This window comes from Rhinolophus sinicus, linkage group LG06, assembly GCF_036562045.2.
Source record: "Rhinolophus sinicus isolate RSC01 linkage group LG06, ASM3656204v1, whole genome shotgun sequence".
NCBI classification, from domain to species: domain Eukaryota; kingdom Metazoa; phylum Chordata; class Mammalia; order Chiroptera; family Rhinolophidae; genus Rhinolophus; species Rhinolophus sinicus.
The window spans coordinates 9,227,349-9,243,727 of NC_133756.1; the positions used below are offsets into that span (position 1 = coordinate 9,227,349).

The 16,379-nt window shown below is 33.3% G+C and overlaps 1 protein-coding gene across 10 annotated transcripts in view; it reads left to right on the plus strand.

The window, feature by feature from the left end:
* Positions 1-16,379, plus strand: part of ZMYM4 (zinc finger MYM-type containing 4) — a 135,427-nt gene that overhangs the window by 92,249 nt on the left and 26,799 nt on the right. For all 10 annotated transcript variants that reach the window (XR_012497130.1, XR_012497131.1, XM_019726488.2 and 7 more), the window contains 13 exons: positions 16-291; positions 465-615; positions 1,393-1,565; positions 2,094-2,244; positions 2,799-2,939; positions 3,272-3,309; positions 4,237-4,381; positions 6,643-6,758; positions 7,497-7,668; positions 10,500-10,553; positions 11,203-11,382; positions 11,775-11,869; positions 16,033-16,204. Coding sequence is in view for 8 of the 10 variants with exons in the window: in XM_019726488.2 (XP_019582047.2) it covers positions 16-291; positions 465-615; positions 1,393-1,565; positions 2,094-2,244; positions 2,799-2,939; positions 3,272-3,309; positions 4,237-4,381; positions 6,643-6,758; positions 7,497-7,668; positions 10,500-10,553; positions 11,203-11,382; positions 11,775-11,869; positions 16,033-16,204 (1,864 nt within the window). In the remaining 2 variants the exon portion in view is untranslated. The remainder of the gene's footprint in view (positions 1-15; positions 292-464; positions 616-1,392; positions 1,566-2,093; positions 2,245-2,798; positions 2,940-3,271; positions 3,310-4,236; positions 4,382-6,642; positions 6,759-7,496; positions 7,669-10,499; positions 10,554-11,202; positions 11,383-11,774; positions 11,870-16,032; positions 16,205-16,379) is intronic.

A 16,379-nucleotide genomic window follows, 5' to 3' on the forward strand; every position in this document is an offset into this window, starting at 1 on the left:
GTTTGTTTTTTTCAGAATTTGTTTAACAAACCAACAGGAATGAATTCTTCGGTAGTGCCCTTGTCTCAAGGCCAAGTAATTGTAAGCATCCCCAGAGGTTCAACAGTGTCAGCAGGAGGAGGTAACACCTCTGCTGTTTCTCCCACCTCCATCAATAGCTCTGCTGCAGCTGGTCTCCAGCGTCTTGCTGCCCAATCTCAACATGTTGGGTTTGCACGAAGTGTTGTAAAACTTAAGTGTCAGCACTGTAACCGTCTTTTTGGCACAAAACCAGAACTTCTTGACTATAAGGTAAAGTATAGGATCATGATAAAGGGTTTGAGGGTAAACTGGTCTATCTGTAAAATTGTTTCTGGCTTTTCATCTTTCAAAATTACACTATTTGCTTTCAAAGGAAGAGGAATAAAAATTTCCATAAGATAAACCAAATGTTTAATTAGTAATTAAGGATTATTTCTTTGCAGGGTAAAATGTTTCAGTTTTGTGGCAAGAACTGTTCTGATGAATATAAGAAAATAAATAATGTAATGGCAATGTGTGAATATTGTAAAATTGAGAAAATTGTAAAGGAGACTGTGCGATTCTCAGGTGCTGACAAGTCATTCTGTAGTGAAGGTAAAGACACAAGATTATCTTACCTAATGAGCATGTTGATTGTTTTAAAAGTAGTTGATGATTTAAGCTGTTACTCTGTAAGTTTATTTTATCCTCTGTATATAACACCAAAGCCTTTTTGTTTTGTTTACACCTGTTTACTCTTCTCTCATCTAATCCTTCATATCATATAAATGTTAAAATGAAAGAAAAGCTCCTCAAAGTATATACAGAAGATGGTGATAATGTGGAAAACATTTAATATTATTAGGTCGATAGGGATCTTTTAGGTATAACACTTCTAAAGGGAACTCCTTAAATTTTGGTAGCATCCTAAGATTATACTTTTCTTGTTTTAAACAGCCTTTATGTTTCTGAATATAAATGATCTGAATTTGTATATCCATATGAGGTATATTTTCTCCTTTATTTAAATGATTATTGTATATGTTTACAATATTTTGTTTTATTCTAAAACTGCACAAGATTAGCCTCCTAAACTAGTGGCTTTCAGACCTTTTGACCACAACACAAAAGAAATGCATTTTACATTGTGACCCAGTATATTACCACATACCCAAATAAAACAAAAGTTTCATGAAACAAATCGACTTTTCCTAGATATACACTATATTTTTTCTAAATGATAATATCGATCCTCTATATTGATTTCTTGATCTACTAATTGGTGAGGACCCAAATGTGCAAATTGTATTAGAGGGCATTTAAATTAAATATGGAGATACTTAATATTTCACTCTAATGTTAATTTTATTTTTCCTGATTTTTTTTTTTTAGGTTGCAAATTGCTTTATAAACATGACTTGGCAAAACTCTGGGGAAATCACTGTAAAATGTGCAGTTATTGTTTACAGACATCTCCCAAATTGGTACAGAATAATTTGGGAGGGAAGGTGGAAGAGTTTTGTTGTGAAGAATGCATGTCCAAATATACAGTTCTGTTCTATCAGGTAAACATAATTCACATTCCTCATACATTATTCCCTTCTTTTATTATTTGATGGAGTATGAAGGAAATTTAATCATTTAAACTTTCAAGTATTAAATGTATTATGTTCTCCAGCATTAAAAAAAAGATTTTGGAAGACTTTAATGTTACTGAAGTTATATTCCTTTTGTTTTTAATTTCCTTGTAAAATACATAACAGTTTTAAGATATTAAAATATTTAAAAATTATAGTTTATTTTTTATTTAACTAAAATGAATTTGTCTGTTGAAGTCTTTCAGGAAGGTAGGTCTTATTTCATTTCACTGTTTTTAAATTATTTATTGGCATATCTATAGTGTGATCTTTTTTAATGTTTAGTGTAAAATCATTGATAGATAAACATTTACCATTTTAGGATAGTTAACCCTCACTTTTGTGACCTAAATTCTAAGTTAATTTCCCCACTTGTTATGTGTATCCTGCTGTTATTCTGTCAGACCATGGATCGTTTGTTTCTTACTCCTTTACTATCTTCTATTTCTTTTTCAGATGGCCAAATGTGATGGTTGTAAGCGACAGGGTAAACTCAGTGAGTCCTTGAAATGGAGAGGAGAAATGAAACATTTCTGTAACCTGCTTTGTATCTTAATGTTCTGTAATCAGCAAAGTATGTGTGACCCACCTTCACAAAACAATGCAGGTAAAATTAAACTTTTAGTCCCTGATCAGTGTGCATGACTACTGTTCTATAGATTGGGAACATTAAACAATTGTCTATAATGTTGTGAAACATAAATTTCATTCTATTCAAATGACATTAACATTTAAATCCTTTTTTATTTAACATGTTAGATTAAAGCCCACTAAATGAGTTCTGTTACTTTTCTCTGGGCATATTGAATCAAATAAATTAAGAACTTTATAGAAAAGAATGGCAATTAATGTTTTATAACTGGATATAGACACCTTGAGTTCCCTAGGAAAAGGATTTGAGACTATATCAAAGGACGTAGAATCTAAATCACATGGCCTCTTAAATATGCCATCTGCATAGTTATGCAAGATAAAGCACATGGAATACTTTTAAGTTTCACCAATTAAAAAATAGGAAAAAACCCAGTTAATCCTGAAATGACTGTTCCAACAATATTTACTCTAACTTAAAAGCATTGTTTAACTGCCTTGAGATGTTGGTTTCTATGTATGTGCATATATATTATATGAGGTTTTAAAATTTTTGTTTATTTTAATCAGCAAATATTTCCATGGTGTCAGCTGCTTCAACAGGGCCCCCATCGCTAAGAAAAGATTCAACTCCAGTTATAGCTAATGTAGTCTCATTAGCAAGTGCTCCTGCTGCTCAGCCCACAGTGAATTCTAACAGTGTTTTGCAAGGTATGATTTGATTTAAAAGCATTTTATCTGGCCTTTTTTGAAGTGAATGCAGTGGTTCTCTATCTTTTTGCCGTCAGTAATCATTTTCATATATTTGACACATTCACATTAGGAATGGTGGCTCACCGTGGGCTGCGAGGGCATTAGTGTTTTCATAATTTCCAGATCTCTTTGTCTTGTATTATATTTTATATGCTAGTCTTCTCTGGAATTAAATTAAGATAACGCATGTTTTTATTATGAGAGACTTTTTGTTTATTGTCCAATAATCAGCTTTTAATGCTAATGTTTAATTGTATAAGATCCTAAATATATATTTTAATTTATATCAGGTGCAGTTCCAACAGTAACAGCGAAAATCATAGGGGATGTAAGTTTTATTTTTATTGGTATTGCCACTGTATTTACTTTCCATGTTTATGCAGTACGAATATGTCTAAGCTAATTTGCCCTTCTTTAGTCTTTATTTAATAAAATAAATTTCATGAGCTCATTTAATCTTTGTTCAGGAATAGGATTTTCTGTTTATTTAACTAGGTCTTGTATACTTTAAATTTTTTTGAATTCTTGTTATCTGTGTAGTTAACTGAAGGTTTGTTTTTGTTTTTAGCTGTATGCATTTAAAGTAAATTGCACAGAATTCAGGCATAAAAGGTTTTGTGGGGCATTTGTAATATAGTCAGATTGTAAATAAAATATTTATAAAATGTAGTTTGTTTTTCACCCAGTGCAGATTATGCTATACGTAAGCATTCCTCTTTTTTACTCAATATTTCTTGCTTTGTCTCTTAAAATAAGAAGAAAATAAATAATGAGAAAAACTAGTAAAACAATGACATTTTTAAAGTGTTTCCTGGTCTCTGGGATAACATTCATATCATCTTTTTTCAAGTCACTCAAATGATCTCAATCATTCTGTTATTTCTAGTTATCGTGAAACTAAAGCTTCTAACACTTAGTCAAGAAGAAACAGTTCTCATTTTAAATTCAGCCAACTTTGTTATTCATCAACAATGGCTTACAATAGAAATAGCATTTTTCTTGGTAAACAAAACTGGTAATTAGATATATTAAGAATTAACATATAGTTATCAAAATACTCTTTTATTGCTATTTCAGGAATATTATATTCCTTACATAGTTAGTTGAATATTTATTTTCTGTGTCTTCCATGTAATTCCAATATAGTATTTATTTAGAAATTATAATATTTTCTGTAATTAATGATAAGCTTTTGAAAACCTTTTTGGTTTCTTTGATTTGTTTTTGATTTCTTGTAATTTTTGTTTTTAACTAGGCAAGTACACAAACAGATGCCCTGAAACTGCCACCTTCCCAGCCTCCAAGACTTTTAAAGAATAAAGCTTTATTGTGCAAACCCATCACACAGACTAAAGCCACCTCATGCAAACCACATACCCAAAACAAAGAATGTCAGACAGGTATATTCCTTGTACTTGCTCCATTTAATTTTTTTAGGGGAAAGGAATGTGGGATCTGCCTATATTTCCTAGATAATGTGTTTGGTTGCTTATATACATTGTTCAGATTAGTTCTCACAACATCCCTGTGAGTTAGGTATTTTCACCATCTAAGATGTAACAAGTTATGGCAAAGAGAAAGTAGTTAATTGATAATATCATACTGTGAACACTTCATTTAATTTCCTTATTAACACGTTGCGTACGGCGGGGTTTAAATCCCTCGTGAAGATTCTCGTGATCCGTACGCAACGTGTTAATGACAGTGTATTAATATAGAGTAAGTATAGACTTTGGAATTATATATAGACAGGGTCTTAATTAAGAGGAACTACTGTTTTACCCCTAGGTTTGAACTTTCTACACTATGTTTCAAATAAAGTTAATTCCTTTAAGGAGAGCTTTAGAGCTTCTTTTCTTATGACCTCTCCCCCAGGCATAATCTCTGAGTTATTTGTCTGAATGCTGGGAGGGTTGTTAGCCTCTGATCGTCTCAGCTTGCCTCTCCTGGTATGGAATCTGCCCTACAAGTGATCTGGGGTGACTGTGATTTAGACCCTACTATTCTTAGCCTGTTGTTCCTGTAGGGTCTCTATCCTATGGTTGGGAGCTGGGTAGAGGAAGGGAGCCCCCAGCCTGTCAGCCATACTCCCCAGGAAATTAATGTTTTAAATTGATGTTTGAGGGGATGAGAAATGATGGTGGCCTGCCCCTCCTGGTGAGCTAGATATAATAACCCTTGACTGGGAGCTGACTGACCATACCCACCCAGAGTGTAGCTTCTGTCAATTGAACTGACTGAGCTGGGGATATGGAGCAGGTGATGGATCAACTATCATAGACTCCCACTTCTTACTGTATTTTAGTAGATTTTCTTGAATGACTGTTTCTCCATTTGCTCTATGCCCTATGGACAATTTCCAAATAACTAAAAGGTTGTTTTTAACAGTTTTCACCAGCTTTGCTTGTTTCACTAGGGAAGGGGTCTGTGGAGCTCCTCATGCTGCCAAATGAAAGCCCCAGAATTTTTAAACTAGAAAGGAATTCTGGATTCCTCAATGTGGAAGGTTATTCTGTAGGCCAGTGCTTCTCAAACATTAATATGCATATGAATTATTTGAAGATTTTATTGAGTGGATTCTGACTCACTGGGGCCTGAGGCTTTACATTTCTCACAAGCCCCCAGGTAATGTCAATGCTACTGGTCCATGGGTAGCAAGGTTATAGATGACTTAGTCCTATATTTTTATTGTATCAACAGTGACTTATTTAGTATTATAAAGCTTGGTTATCAGACATGTATATTCAGATAACATTTTTTATTTTTTTATTATTTACATCCAGTGCACCATGAAAAAAATTGATCCTGTATTATTTCCTACCTTTAACCCAAGTCAAATTGTCAGCTTTTCACTTCTTGTGACTAGCATTACCTTTCTCACTGACATTAATAATTTTATAGTTATCTAGTGTTTTTTTCTGGCACATAGAAAGGACTCTATAGATACTTGTTAAAAAATTGAATGAATCCTCCATCCTTCCTACTTTTTCTCTACTCATATTTAAGTTAGTTTCCAAGTTCTGTTTAATCTTTTTAATACCTTAGGGCATCAGCTGTATATATTTATTCTTTTTGTGTGTGTATCGTAACCACTGTAGTTTAGGCTTTCATCATCTTAGCTCTACCTACTTAATTGCCTCCTACTTTTATACTTCATATACTTTTTATTCCATGCTGAGATGGCAGCCAAATTCATCTTTTTAAATGCGATTTTCATCACATTACTCTGTGCTAACAGATCTGTAGTAGCTCCCAACTGTCTACTAGAAATGATTTAATAATGTGCACTATAGTCGCACAAAAACAGCCCTTGTATCTCTTCAGTCTTCTCTTTAACATACCCTACTTATTCATGTTAGCAGCTTTCCATATCCCTCCTCTAAGATCCCTGTTCCAATTCTTCCATTCATTCATTCATCCAAATTATATCTTTCATTAATTTTATCCTCATATCATTGATAATCATTGTGTTGCCCACTTTTTGTTAGTGCTGTACTCAAACCTTTTTTTGCTATTTCGGTTGTGTCTCCTTTCTATGAACTCCTAGTCTCATAGATTACATTTCTTTTGAACTGTAAATCTCTGTATGCTTTAAAAAAATTTTAATTAAAATCTTGTTTCTAACCTTCTTTGGTTTTGTTATTTTTATTTTCATTAAAAGATACTCCAAGCTCTCCCCAGATCATTGTGGTGCCAGTTCCTGTACCAGTGTTTGTGCCCATACCTCTTCATCTTTATACTCAGTATGCTCCAGTCCCATTCGGAATCCCAGTTCCAGTGAGTAATCATTTATAGAGACTAACATTAATTTAGTACACATTTTCTTTGATTAAAATTTTGTAGCTTCGTTAAAAACTTCATTTGTTGGTAAAATACACCTGACTCTGGTTGGCTATTATCATATTACTGTATTACTTAAAGTGGGGTATATAAAGGAATGCCTTTATTTGTACGCTGCCTTCTGAGAGAAGGCTACGATGGAGCTTTTTACAATGTTTCATACAACAATAAGACCACTCATATAGAAAAAGATCAGAAACTCTGTGTGTGTGTGTGTGTGTGTGTGTGTGTGTGTGTGTGTGTGTGTGTTAGAACACTAGATTCTAGCAAGGGTAAAAGATGAATACTGTGATTTACATGATTCTCACTTTTTATTAAAGAAAAGTGTATTCATTTTTTGCTGGAAATACATTTTTTCTCAGTACTGAGTTCTTAAGGGAAACAGTTGTATGAAAATGTTAAGCAAGAAATATAATTTTTTTAAAAATGTGTTAGATAATTATTCTTTTGGAGGATTCAGAGATGTTTTGTTGAGTTTCCAGAAAACCTCTTACTGAATTTTTATTTAAATGGCCATTGTCTTAGAAAAACAAACTAGCAAGACTATTTTAATTAATTAGCAATAGAAATATCTTGAATTTGTTGATTATTTTAGTACTTAAAACATGTTACAAATAATACTTTTAATGATGAACTTATTGTCCAAGAAACTTCAGTCTATCCTTGGTCTTTCAGATGCCTGTCCCTATGCTTATTCCATCCTCAATGGATAATGAAGATAAAGTCACTGAGAGTATTGAAGACAGTAAGGAAAAGCTTCCCTCACATTCATTTGAAGCTGATCTCCTTGAGATGGCAGAAATGATTACAGAAGATGAAGAGAAGGAGAAGACATTATCCCAGGGAGGTTGGTATAATTTTAAAGTAAAGAAAGAAAAAACACACCTACAGATTTTCAGGTAACTCAAGTAATTTTAAATATTGGGCAGTCAAGGTGTTTTTAAAAGATTCATTCTGTCTAAATACCAAGACTGGGTTTGTTAAACTTGTTGGTTATCGCTGAAAACTCTATCCTTTTTATGAAGGAAACTAAGTACCGATATTCAATAACAGTTTTTGTTAATGATTCCAGAAAAACCTGTAAATCAAAGTTTCGTGATCATTTTCTGGTTTCATCCCTATACTCAAACCCGTGGTCCCCAGATAAGAATTTCTGTTGTGTAATAACTAGCATGAAGGTAGATAGAACCTTAGAATGTATAAAACCTTTTGGTTCAAAGTAACCTACGCGTATAGATAAATCCCATTCTATGAGTGTAGAATAGTGATAATAACAATAGTTAACATTTACGTGCTTTACCACACTTTAGGCGTTGTCCTAAATGCACTATGTGCATTGCCTCATTTAGTCATCACAACAACCCTATTAGGGGGGTATTGATTACTTCAGAGTCCTCATTTGGAAAATAAGATATTATACTTACCCGAGTTTTGCAATAAGGAAGTGATGGCACCAGAAGTTGAATCTAGGTCTGTCTGACTCCAAAGCAAATGATATATAATATTAACCAGAACTCTGTAATATATATTTCAGAAAGATTTCTAGCCTTAATTAGCAGCCCCTTGATGTTTGGGTACAGGAAGAGATATAACAGTAATGAAGTAGGAATATGTCTCTGTGAGTCTCCAAATGATGTAGGGGACTTTGGAGTGAGTGAGTGCCGGGATCGTGTCTCATGAGACCGAAGAATGGAAACATGGACCCAGGAGAGGCAAAGAGTTTTAAAAAGGATAGTTTATTGAAAGCAAAGGGTCGAACTCCTGAGCGGGAGGGGGTCCCGAATAGGGGTGCCCAGTGACTGAGGCAAAAGCTCTTACTTTTATACCTTTCCTTGCCTGTTTGGGGAAGGGGAGCTGGCGCCTTTTAATGAAATTCGTCTACCAGGTTTGTTCTGCTTGCCCATCCTGAAGGAATTACAGTAGTACCTCAGTTTTCGAACGTCTCCATTGATGAACATTTTGGTTTATGAACGCTATAAACCCGGAAGTAAATGCTTCGGTTTTCAAACACGCCTCGGAAGTCGAACATGTCACGCGGCTTCTGCTGAGTGCAAGATCCTGAGGCCTAGCTGTCCGCTGTTTTCGAACATTTCAGAACTCGAATGGTCTTCCGGAACGGATTACGTTCGAAAACCGAGGTACCACTGTAGCAAAATAACCCACTCTTATCTATCAAATCTGTTCCATTTTTCAGGCCAAAAGGAATTTTATGATTAACCTCAAGGCGTTACATTTTGTGCTGGAGTGAAGGAGTGATTTCAAAACCTGAAGTTTTAGAATATGTCTGTCTTTTGTTTATTCCACCAGGGACCTCCCTGTCTATCTAGCAACACACTAACTAACCTGTCTCAATGAGAGAGAGAGAGAGAGAGAGAGAGAGAGAGAGAGAGAGAGAGAGAGAATATGGTGTTAAGATAGTTGAAATACATAGGTAAATTTTCACAAAGGCCTGTTCATATATCAGTGATGAGCCAAGAAATTATTCTTGATTGACAGTTTTTTTTCTTTTTTCAGTGATAGGTTTTACAAAGCTAACCACTACGTTTTGATTTTGCAAAATAAATGCTAGATGATTTGTTTGAACACTGACATTTGAAAAAAAATGTCAGCTTTTCTGTTGTAAGTTATTAAATCACATGTATTCTGAGTGATAGGTAAAAAGCTTATTTGTTAATATCCCAGTGTTTCTGGTCTCATTTTGCTCTTTAGTATATAATCTCATAATTCTGACCCATTTATATGTGTATTTTAATGTCTTAGAATATTGTTCCTTTGCTTGATCTTCTAATTCTCTGATAATATATTTAGTTTCGAAGTTCAAGCAATTCCTGATGATAAAACTTCATTTTAAATTGGCTTCTCCATTCACATTAATAAACATTTAGCAAGTACTTCCTCTGTATAAATATTGTGACTTCCTTAGCCTATAATTGAGTCAGACAGAAAAACTTTCAAAACCATGCTTCGAGACAGATAGTTGTAATCACTATAGTGTAAGTAATATCAAATGGTTTAAAAACATAAAGGAAGGAGAAATGTATTCCAATTGAATGGACCTGGCTAATTTATCTTGGATTTCAGGGAAAAGAAGCAATTTTCCTGGGTTTTTAAGAAACTGGTTTATAATATTTTTGAATCCTTAAGCTTCTTTTAGAGTAGTTCATAATTGATAGAACAGTGTTCTGTTCCATGTGCTGATTGCTCATGTAACTTACATTCTAAGTCTGTTGGCTTTCTCATGCAGTGCTAAAGCATATTATGTTTTAGGGGGTAGAAAGCAATTTAAATCAGATTTATTAATCTCTGAGAGAGAGAGAGGAAAGGAGAGAGAAAGAGAATGTGTGTGTGTGTGGGTGTGGGGGTGTATCATGGCCAAAAAAAATATTTCAGCTCGCACATGAGTGCAAAATGCAAAATACAGATCTCTCTTGCCATGATTTCTTTCATACTGCTACCTAGAAGTGTAACCACTGTTGACAAGTTACTGCTGTAATTTGTTTAACTGCATTTACTACTAATGCCTAATTTTTTTAATGAATCATTCTTTCTGCAGATGAAGGTTATTACTTAGAACTCCCTAGTATGATTCATGTATATAGTGCAGTCATTTCATTTGAGATGCAATTTCCTTTGTGTATAGATACAAATTGTTTATTATGTGCTTTTCTTGTTCTTTAGGATCCCAAACTTCTGAACAAGAACTCTTTCTAGACACCAAGATATTCGAAAAAGGTTTGTAATTGTAAATATATTTTGGATCTTAGAAATATATGCTGTCCTCTGTTAGTAATACAAACCCATAAAGTATTAGCATCCTTGGATTAAATATGTGCAATTTTAGCTATTTATAGAGGGCAACAGATGTCTGTGATTGTGTACTAATTTGTAATGAGAAATAATAAAAGCTACCTCAAATGTTGGTTTTAAGGATTAATTGAGATCATGCTATAAAATGCACAGCAAGAGTATGAATCCAGTTCTGTGAGGCTGGTACACAAGTTACTTCATTCTTGAATATACCTAGGTAATTGTCCAGCAACCATATCTCAGTTTGTTTCTTTTGTTTTTATTATTATTGGGGAACAGTGTGTTTTTCCAGGACCTATCAGCTCCAAGTCAAGTCGTCGTTTTCAGTCTAGTTGGGGAGGATGCACCTCAGCTCCAAGTCAAGTCATTGTTTTCACTCTAGTTGTAGAGGGCACAGCTCACTGGCCCATGTGGGAATTGAACTGGTGACGTTGGTGTTATGAGCACTGTCCTCTAACCACTGAGAAACCCGGCCACCCTATATTTCAGTTTTTGATATTCAGCGGTTCAGGAAGCTTTCTGGCCATGTCAAGAGTCTATCTTATTTTGAAGGTGTATTTTCTACATGTTTTAGACCAAGGAAGTACATACAGTGGTGATCTTGAATCAGAGGCAGTATCTACTCCACATAGCTGGGAGGAAGAGTTGAATCATTATGCCTTAAAGTCAAATGCTGTGCAAGAGGCTGATTCAGAATTGAAGCAGTTCTCAAAAGGGGAAACTGAACAGGATCTGGAAGCAGATTTTCCATCAGGTTTGTGCAATGTAATCTGTCCGCTAAAAGTCCTTTATTTTAGAAGATTGGTACAACTCTCATTTGATGTTATGAAGCAGTTAAAATGTGTGATAATAATCTAGGGTACAGAAGGTCCCTGCCTTTGAAGGTTTTAACTTGTACGATACTACTCTTGTAAGTAGTTACTTTGGCTTTTTTAAAGCTTTCTGACAATAACCATAAATGAGGTTGTTTTCTTGGTTATTAATGAAGTTTTAATTTAAATGCTATATCTCTTAAACATACGTAAAATCCTTATTTTAATATCACAAAATAATGAATATAGTGATTACGTGATATTTTCTTTCTTAGTCTTAGTCTTTGCGTAAGTCTGTGAGTTATTTACCTCATGTTATGCTTTCTGCTGATAGAATCCTTTGACCCACTGAATAAAGGACAGGGAATCCAGGCACGTTCCCGAACAAGACGACGACACAGAGATGGCTTTCCCCAGCCCAGACGAAGAGTAAGCTTAATTTTTCTGTTGTTGTGTTTTTTCCCCCTTCATTCCGTAAATGTGTATTAGTTCCTGCATTTATAAAACTCTAACAGCCCGGGTCAGCAAATTTCACACATTTTACAACCTTGTGTTTTTATGCTTTTGTTTTTGTTCCTTTTAGCAGGGACCTTCTGGTTTTGTTTCTATAATTGAGGGTTTTTATTGTTTTGTTTACTTTAAAAAGCTTTTTATAATCCTTGTGATAGACTTTTTAAAAAGTCTAAATATAGCTTTTTTTTTTTTTACACACAATAATAATGAGGCTCACTATTTTATATAATTTAGTGTAATAGTGAAGTCCACGTGGCCTGTTTTTTATGTTGTCAGGGCTTTCCCATTCCAAAATTAAAAGAGTAATAGCGTTACTGTTTAAAATTAGCTCTATTGAGTTATAGTCACATTTTAAAATTTCATAAATTTTGTGTATACAATTTGATGGGCTTTGAATGTATTCAATATGTACCTCTACCACAGACATGACTTCTACTTTCCCAAAAAGTTCCCTTGTAACCTTTTGTAGTCAGTCTTATCTCTAGCTCCTGATAACCACCAATCTGCTTTGCAGATCGATGCAAAATTGTACTGTTTTGCCTTTTCTAAAAGTTCATATGAGTGAATCATATAATTTGTAGTCTTCTGTGTCTGGCTTTTTTCACTTAGCATGTTTTTGAGATTCATCCATGTGTTTTATGTATCAGTACTTCATCCTTTTATTTCTGAGTAGTATTTCATTGTATGGACAAACCACAATTTGTTTATCTATTTAACAGTTGATGGAAATTTGAGTTGTTTTCAGTTTGGGGCTATTTTGAATAAACCTGCTATGAACATTCTAGTATAAATCTGTGTGAACATACATTTTCTTTTGAGGAAAAATATCTACCGTGTTTCCCTGAAAATAAGACCTAGCTGGACAGTCAGCTCTAATGTATCTTTTGGAGCAAAAACTAATATAAGACCCGGTATTATATTATATTACATTATATTATACTATACTATGTTATATTATTATATTAAAGGCCCATTCTTATATTATAGTAAAATAAGACCGGGTCTTATATTAATTTTTGCTCCAAAAGGCACATTAGATCTGATTGTCTGGCTAGGTCTTATTTTCTGGGAAACAGGGTAGAAGTGGGATTGCTAGGTCTTATGATATGTGTATTTGTGTCTTTGTAAGAAGCTGCCAAACTGTTTTCCAAAGTGGATATACCATTTTGAATTCCCACCAGCAGTGTGTGAGTTCCATCTTCTCTATGACTTTGTCACACTTGGCATTATCAATTTTTAATTTTAGCTATTCTAGTGAATGTGTAGTGGTATCTCATTGTGGTTTTAATTTGCATTTTCCTCATGAATAGTGATGTTGGGCATCTTTTCATATGCATAATTGTCATTCTATCTTCTTTGGTACAGTGTCTGTTCAGAACCATTGCACATTTTATAATTGGATTGGTTGTCATCTTATTGAGTTGTTAAGTGTTCTTCTTTATCATGGATATAATTCTTTCATCAAATACGACTTTTGCTCCTATTCTGTGATTTCCTTTTTAATTTTCTTAATGGTGACGAACAGAACTTTTTATTTTTGAGGAAGTCACTCTATCAATTCTATTCTTTTGCTATTCATGCTTTTTAGAATCTCATCTAAAAATCTTCGCTTATCCTATGGTAACTAAGATATTCTCTTATATTTTCTTCTTGTTTTGTAGTTTTAGCTTTTATGTTTGTGATTCATTTTGAGGTAATATTTATGTATGAGTTGAGGCAAGCATTGAGGTTAATTTTTTTGTATATGGATATTCAGCTGATCTTGTAAAAGACTATCCTTTCCCCATTGATTGGCACCTTTGTTAAAAGTCAACTAGCCATATATACGAGTCTATTTCTGAAACTCTCTATTCTGTTCCATTGATTTATATGTCTATTTTTATACCCTTACCAAGTGACTTGATTATTGTAGCTTTACAGTGAGCCTTGAAATCAGGAGTGTTAAATTCTCCAACTTTGTTCTTTTTTATAAAAATTGTCATTGGCTTTTTCCATATAAATTTTAGAATCAACTTTTGTCAATTTCTACAAAAAAGCCTGCTGGGATTTTGTTTGGGACTATTCTGAATCCATAGATCAATTTGCAGAGAATTGATATGTTAGTAATTTTGAGCCATTCAATCCATGAAGATGGTATCTTTCTCCTTTATTTAGATTATCTTTAATTTCTCTTCAACAGCGTTTTATATGTTTTATTGTACAAGTCTTGTACTTTGTTAAATTTATAAATTAATAAGTATTTTAAAAAATTTTTGATGCTGTTGTGAATAGTGCTATTTTTAAATGTCATTTTCTAGGTGTTTCTCATTGGCATATAGAAATTAAGATGGTTTTTGTATATTGACTTTATATACTGTGATTTTACACAACTAAAATCTTCAGGATTTTCTACTTATGCAGTCATACTATCTATGAATAAAGACAGTTTTACTCTTTTCTTTCCAAATTTAATACATTTCTTTTTCTTCATTTTTGCAATAGTTAAGATCTTCAATACAATATTGAATATTAGTGGTGAGAGCAGACCTTCATGCCTATTCCCAATCTTCATTAGGGCAAGTGTTCACTCTTACAACATTAAGTCTGATGTTACCTGTAAGTTTCTCATAGAAGGCCTCCATCAGGTTGAGGAACTTCTCTTCTATTGTTAATTTGCTTGGAGCTTTTAATCATGATTGTGTGTTAAACTTTCTCAAGTGGATCTCTTGCATTTATTAAGATGATTATCTAGATTTTTTTCTGAGTCTATTAAAGTGGTAAAATGCATTGATTTTTCAAATGATAGGTCAACCTTGCATTCTTGGGTGAACCTACTTTTTTATGATGTATTTATTCTTTTATATATTGCTGAATTCAAGTTGTTAATATTTTGTTAAGGTTTTAAGTATCTCTATTTGCAAAGGGTATTGGTCTGTAGTTTTCTTGTAACGACTTTGTTTGGCTTTTCTATCAGGGTAATGGTGTCATCATAAAGTGAGTTGGTGTTTCCTCCTTCTCTATTTTCTGAAATACAATTTATATAATTACCTTAACTGTTGGGCAGAATTCAACAGTGAGGCCTGGGTCTGGATTTTATCTTGTAGGAAGGTTTTAAACTATTAATTCAGTTTCTGTGGCTATTTAGATTATATCTTCTAGAGCAAGCTTTTTGTTAATTTGCATCTTTCAAAAAAATTTGTTTATTTCATTTAAGTTGTCAAATTTATTGGCATAACTATGTTCACAATATTCTTTTATTACCCTTTTAATGTTTGTGGGGTTAGGTATTGGTAATTTGTGTCTTCTCTCTTTTTACCTAATAACTCTAACTAGATATTTATCAATTTTTTCATCTTATAAAAGAACCTGATTTTAGTTTTACTGACTTTTCTCTTTTTTTTTTCCCATTAATTTTGCTCTTATATGTCCTTCATTTCCTTACTTTGGGTTTTAATGTGTTCTTTTTTTTTCTGGTTTCTTAAGATAGAAGCTTAGATTATTCATTTTAGACCTTTTTCATTTCTTATAAATCATTTTACTACTGTAAATAACCCTTTAAGCACTGCTTTAGTACCATCACAAAATTTTGATTTTCATTTAAGTTCAAAATATATTCTAATTGCCTTTGTCTTTGACCCATGGATTATTTATAAATGTCTTGTTTAATTTCCAGTTTTGGGGTATTTTCTTAGCACCATTCCATTATTGGTTCCTAGTTTAATTCCATTGCAGTTAGAAATTTATTGAGACTTATTTTATAGCTCAGAATATATTCTATTCATGTGTTCCATTAAATAGACCTGAGTGGTAATAACTTACTCATACCTCACTGGGTGGGTCCAGTATCTAGAACAAAGTAAATACTAAAATGCTAGTAATTATTACATATGATCTGTTATATTTCACCTTTATTTTTTTTTCTTTTCTCATAATGGATTGGATTAGATAAGCAGATCTTTTCTGTTCTAAGAACTCTGAACCTTTCAGATCTAAACTAAATTCTGTATTCTATAAATTTATACCCTTTCTAGCTTTGAGAACCTCGATTCTTAAAGAACCAAAACTAAATCTTATATTCTGTGTTTTTGGACTTCTTACAGGGACGGAAGAAGTCTATAGTGCCTGTGGAACCCAGGAGTCTTATCCAAGGAGCCTTTCAAGGGTGTTCAGTACCTGGGATGACACTGAAATACATGTATGGGGTAAATGCCTGGAAGAACTGGGTTCAGTGGAAAAATGCCAAGGAAGAGCAGGGAGATCTGAAATGTGGCGGTAAATACACAGCATGAATTTGTGTTTTCATTTAGGGGGTAAAGGGAATATAGATAAATAAAGTCATGAATCTACTCAAAAGGAATAAATACTAGGTCAAAAATTGCATAAAACTTTGGTTTTTGCTTCACTTAATTTTCCCCTCACCTTCATTTAAACTTTTCATTTATTTTTT